At 39.4% G+C, this 5,219-nt stretch overlaps 1 protein-coding gene across 1 annotated transcript; it reads right to left on the bottom strand.

The window, feature by feature from the left end:
• Positions 1-223: 223 nt before the first annotated feature.
• On the bottom strand, positions 224-4,215 carry il21 (interleukin 21). Its single transcript, XM_061685793.1, has 6 exons — positions 3,989-4,215; positions 3,863-3,904; positions 1,613-1,726; positions 1,476-1,514; positions 1,293-1,373; positions 224-520 (listed from the first exon to the last, which is right to left on the bottom strand). Exons 1-6 carry the CDS (start codon positions 4,118-4,120, stop codon positions 494-496), a joined length of 435 nt encoding a protein of 144 aa, XP_061541777.1. The 5' UTR covers positions 4,121-4,215; the 3' UTR covers positions 224-493.
• Positions 4,216-5,219: the final 1,004 nt, after the last annotated feature.

Genomic DNA, 5,219 nt, shown 5'->3' with positions numbered 1-5,219 from the left:
ACCAGATGGCGCCAAAAACTACTGATATGTACCGTGACCTGTTGCTTTAAACTTGCTGATTGCAACAAAGTCAGCAGGCAATCAGGAATTCTCTTGTCAAAAACACATTTTCAAACCTTCTCAAACCATCATGAAGAATAATCACACTTGTGCGCATGATGTTCAAAAATCAGAACAAAAAAAGTTAAGTCTGAAGTTTTTATTTTATTTTCGTCACATAAAAGGTAACCTTCGACAAGATGCTATTATACATAGTATAAATCACATCTGTCGTTATGGTAGAATCTCACATTGAAATGAATGACACATTTGACATGGAAGCAGACCAAATGCCAAGCCCACCAGAGGGCGATAAAGCAGCTTTTTTTGGGAACCCGTCGTCTCAAAATAATAAATAAATAAGTTAAATAAATAGAAGACTGCAGCTTGTTTTGGGGCGTCTTTTCAGCATAGTGTCTTCTTTTTCTATTCGGGACTTGAACTTGCTGTCTGCTCAGTTGACGCTCAGTCTGCTGATAGCCTAAAAGAGACAGAATGGCAGATTTGTGAAACAATACATTTCCAGTAATCTATATAGAAAACAGGAATAGCCAACTATTGCATGTACACGTTTCAGAGCACAGTGTCACAGAGTGTCATCAGCAGGTTGCAACAGAGGGACAGAGTCACAGGAAGATATAGAAGTAGGCGTCCTTGGAAATGCATTGGTCGAGTCATTAATTCAACACCTGTTGTAAATTTTGTCTGTCAAGTTGTGCAAAACGTACCGACACATTAAACAGTCGGAAATGTGCAGTTCAAAGTTTAGAGAAGGTCAAATTAAGCTCAACTGTAAAGGTTGTAGCGCATTTTAAGTTCATCCGGAAATTTCACGAAAGCCCAATATGCCAAACTTTTCGGGCAGTTGCGCATCCACGACGTAACGATTGAGCCAGCATGAGTTTATTTCACAGAACCCGGCGAAGGCGGCAAGGACCCGCCGTATTATGGCGAATGTGTCCGCCACGTTCCGGGACTATTCAGTCCTGATCCGACGACGTGATCAGGCATCTTGTTAAAAACATTCGATTTTTTTTTTTTTTTTTTTTTTTAAATAGTCATGAGCTGCAAAGTTATTGCCCAAATGATAGACAGTTTTATATTCCACAATATAGCGTTTTTAGTTTGTGAGGTGAAGTGAAAAAAGAAAAGCACGTCCATGTTGGCTGGGATGCCAAGGTATCGGATTGACAATGTGATTGGGACATCCCCGTTTACACAGAACGGCACCACGGGAAAGAGGCGGAACTTACCTTTTGAATAAGAGACTCCAGTCTGTTGACAAATTCTCGAGCAGTTGTCTTCGGATGCGAATCACACGTTGCGCAGGTGGCCTGAGGGAGGGTGGGAAACAAAAAAAACTTTAACGTCATCAAATATGACAGACTTGTGTAGCTAGAATCATAAAAGTAGAGGAGGGAAACTTATTTTCTTACCACAGCATTTCCTGATTTGCATAAGTCAAGACCTCTCTCCTGAAAGAATTAATAATAATAATAATTATTATTATTATTTTTAATCACATTGTTTGCACTGTACTGCAATCCGAGCTACTTGATCGAGCTCGACTTACAGTGATTGGGTGCTTGAGGCTGCGGTAAAGTTTGTTTTGCTTTCTTTCCGTCAAGTTGAATTGCACGTGCAAGCTGGCCCGGAAGCATCGTAACGCCGACAGACAGCAGCAGTCCTGAAAAATAAAACCAGAATCATAAAACTCAAATCTACTGACTTAACTGCAGAGGCTATATGGGGATGTACAACGAAACGCTGTAAAATCATGACAGAAAAACACGGAAACTGTTAAATTTACAGTAATATTTGGTAAATTACTACACAAAAGCAAATTTGACAGTAAGAAAAAAATGTGTGTAGCCACACAGTTCCCAGAATGCATTGAACCATGCAATGTCGAATTATTTTGCAGTTATAGGACATTCATTCATGTCATTTGTGTGTCTTACCAATAGTTTGTGGAATGTGTGCCTTATTTAACTTTCACATTTACGGTTGATTTCTGTTGAATGCTTTTTTCTTTTTCTTTTTTTTCAAGAATTCTCGAGTAATAATATATTTGCACAAGTCTATCTTATTGTTTTGCTTGTAATTTCCTGTATTGTAGTTAGTTGTAATTTTATATATATGATATATATATATATATATATATATAATGTTGTAATGGGTTAGCGTACATAAAGAAAAAAAATGGCAAATATCTGCCTGATGATTGCCAATTGCTAATCATTAGTTTAATTAGCAGCGTGCGCATGTTAATTCAGGAGAAAAGGCCTGTTTAATTTTGCACTTAAAACTGTTATTTTTTTTGGTAAACTTTAAAAAATTTCGACTGAAAAATTTACAAGGAATTCTGTAAAGCTCTTTACATTTTTACCGTATTTTAACGAGAACATTCTGATGTTTTTGTTATTTTATATATTTTTGTTTTTGTTATTTTTTTAATGTGTTTTTTTTTTTTTTTTACAGCGAGGCAATTTTCAGAGGATCTTCAAAAACAAACCGGTCCTTGTGATATTGGCTGCGAGCAAAGGTTAGGAAACACTGCTTTAATACAAGCATCGTTTGCTTCACACATTTGATTACTCATCACATTCTGACACAACGAGAGCGAGGTTCACGGAAGTGTGTGTGTGTGTGTGTGTGTGTGTGTGAGGGGGGGAACGCACAAAAAAAAAAAACAACAACAGGAAGCGACTCGTTGAGTGGCAGATGTTCGACGAGAAGGAGCAAGCATTATGAAGTTGCGCCTTTCGCTTAGTCAATTGCGCTTTTTTTGTGTGTGTGAGACTATTTATTGAAGCGTTTGCAGAAAAGGTATTTTATTTTAAACGCTGACACACTGTTGGGGTTTGATTTAGATTATACAACAGTTTCATTAGGGAGAGATAACCAGATAACGATATAATAATAGAAATACTGTCGATCATTATTTTGAGTTTCTCTCCAGGTCAAATGAATGTAATAAATCAATGGAAACGTACACAAATACAAATGTGTCAATGTACGCACAAAAATAAATTACGTCTTTTGCATAATTTGAAATTCAACTGGTGAAACGAAGGTAAAATAAAGAATCATAATAATAAATACAAAGAAAAATGCACAGATATAATAAATAAAATAGACCATAATTTTAAGTTCTTCTAGTGTTTAAGTAAAATGTTACAAAGAAATGGAGATGTATTCACCATTAAATCAAAAATACTGTACATCTGTCTCATAATTTGGAGTACTTCTGCTCAAAACAGGATTTAATAAATGAATAGTTCTAAAGTTATATAATTTTGCATTCTTCTGCTGAAGTTAAAGTTAAATGAATTACAATAAAAATAATAGTAATAAAGAAGATATGTTTCAACCATCATAGTTTGTTTTTGTCCTGGTCAAATTTAGGAAACATAATAGTCATTATAATGTAACTATATCATACAACAGGAGCATCATTCTACGTATTCCAAATAGACGTGTTTTTTTTTTTTTGACGTTTCTATCGTAATTATTCCTTTTAATAATGTCCTCGCAAACATTTTGATTGCGACGACCTCTTTTTATGACTCACACATTTTGCTACGTAAACGCGTGAATTTTCTCATTGTTTCCCGATTCACTACTTTAAAAAAAAAAAAAAAAAAAAGGAGCCCCAAAGCAAACACGTTTCGCCGTTGAATCTTCTAAGAATGTCGGTTGCATGACACATCAATCGAGGTTCTCCTACTCACCGGAGTGTGAGCGGAACGCTGACTAATCAACCGCAGCTATTAAATGCAGCTGTGACACCAAACTAATCAAATACGATCGTAACACTTACCTCAATATTTTGTGGCGGCGTGTTCACTAGCAGCTCTCTGCGCTGCGGGACACAAACGTGTTAAGTGCTCACATTCGGCGGACTCATTTGCAAGTAAAAAGATGTCCGGTTAAAAGGCGCGCTGACCTGCAGCGAGTCTTTGACGTCACCGAGTTGCCTCAAGACTTCGAGCAGTTTTCTCCTCTCCAGTGTCATGTCGGCGGCACTGGCCAAAGAAGAGCAGCAAACTGCGAGAAGGCACAAAAGAACAAGTTTCATGTCGATGTCCGAATCAGCAGCAGCGGTGAGCAGGTGGCGAGAAGTTTGTACGTTTATTTTTGTTTGCTGGAAGTGACAATCTTCACGTCGCACGCCTTTTTTTTATACGCATCCCAGGGGACGTAGGAAAGTGTTGGAAGTGTCTGCAGAAACTCGTATGACGAATGCTTTTTTTTCTTTTTCCACTTTCAGTCACACACGCTGCGCGCGGTCGAAAGAGTCTCACAATGACACCAAACGATACGTGTGCGCGGCGCCGTCCGTCGGTTGCGAGCGTGGCAGGAAGATGGCACTTCCCATTCTCGCGGCGCTGAGAGCCGCGGTTGCAGCGCGTTGCAGTGATGCCGACAACCGCACGATTGCACAATTGGACGCTCGTAGGAAAAGCTGAATACATTACAGGGAACCCCCATTTACCGCGGGGGACTACGTTCCAGAACTACCCGCGAGAGGTGAAAATCAGCAATATACAACGGAGAGACCATTTGAAAACATTTTCATATCCGATATCCCCTCGCTGTATTGTGCTTCACTTTTCTTGCGGTTTCACTGTATCGCATGTTTTTGAAATCATACACAGGCCCGATCAAATTTGACATCACAGGGTTTTTGCTTACATCCCGGGATTTCCACATGGACCCGTTACTCCGGGCTCACTCAGCAGTAAGTGCGTAAAAGGCAGAAAATGTGCACAGTTTTCACACGTACAAAAAAAGACAACGTGTCGACTGCAACGCAGAACTGCCTTCCACAACTGCAATATCATTAGCTAATTTAGCATAGTCTACCGCCGCTAGTTCGAACGAACTGTAATTGTTCCACGGGCAGTCAAGGATAGACGCAGCCGCCGGTATACTTTCAATTGCTTCATTGAACAAACGGAAACAACATAAACACGGAATAAGCACATTCATTCACCAGCTGCCATTGGTCACAACTGTTACTCAACTCGCAGACTCGCTAAGGGTTGGCCGTTTCACAGCCAACCGCTAATCTGAGTTCCCAACGGGCAACTCTGCACTCTCGTTCGCTGACTCCGTCACTCACCAGGCCAGGCCCTGGCTTTTAAAGTGGAAAAAGTAAAAACGCTTCAAAATTA

Source organism: Phycodurus eques, chromosome 9 (genome assembly GCF_024500275.1).
Source record: "Phycodurus eques isolate BA_2022a chromosome 9, UOR_Pequ_1.1, whole genome shotgun sequence".
NCBI classification, from domain to species: Eukaryota; Metazoa; Chordata; class Actinopteri; order Syngnathiformes; family Syngnathidae; genus Phycodurus; species Phycodurus eques.
This window is presented reverse-complemented; position numbering and strand designations above follow the sequence as displayed.

Bases quoted from the DNA above. Each gene is read 5' to 3' on its own strand.
- il21 (XM_061685793.1), bottom strand. From the start codon at position 4,120: ATGAAACTTGTTCTTTTGTGCCTTCTCGCAGTTTGCTGCTCTTCTTTG. The intron at 1,727-3,862 runs GTAAGTGTTACG...TTTATTTTTCAG, and splicing joins CGCCGCCACAAAATATTGAG to GACTGCTGCTGTCTGTCGGC. The intron at 1,515-1,612 runs GTAAGTCGAGCT...TAATTCTTTCAG, and splicing joins GCCTCAAGCACCCAATCACT to GAGAGAGGTCTTGACTTATG.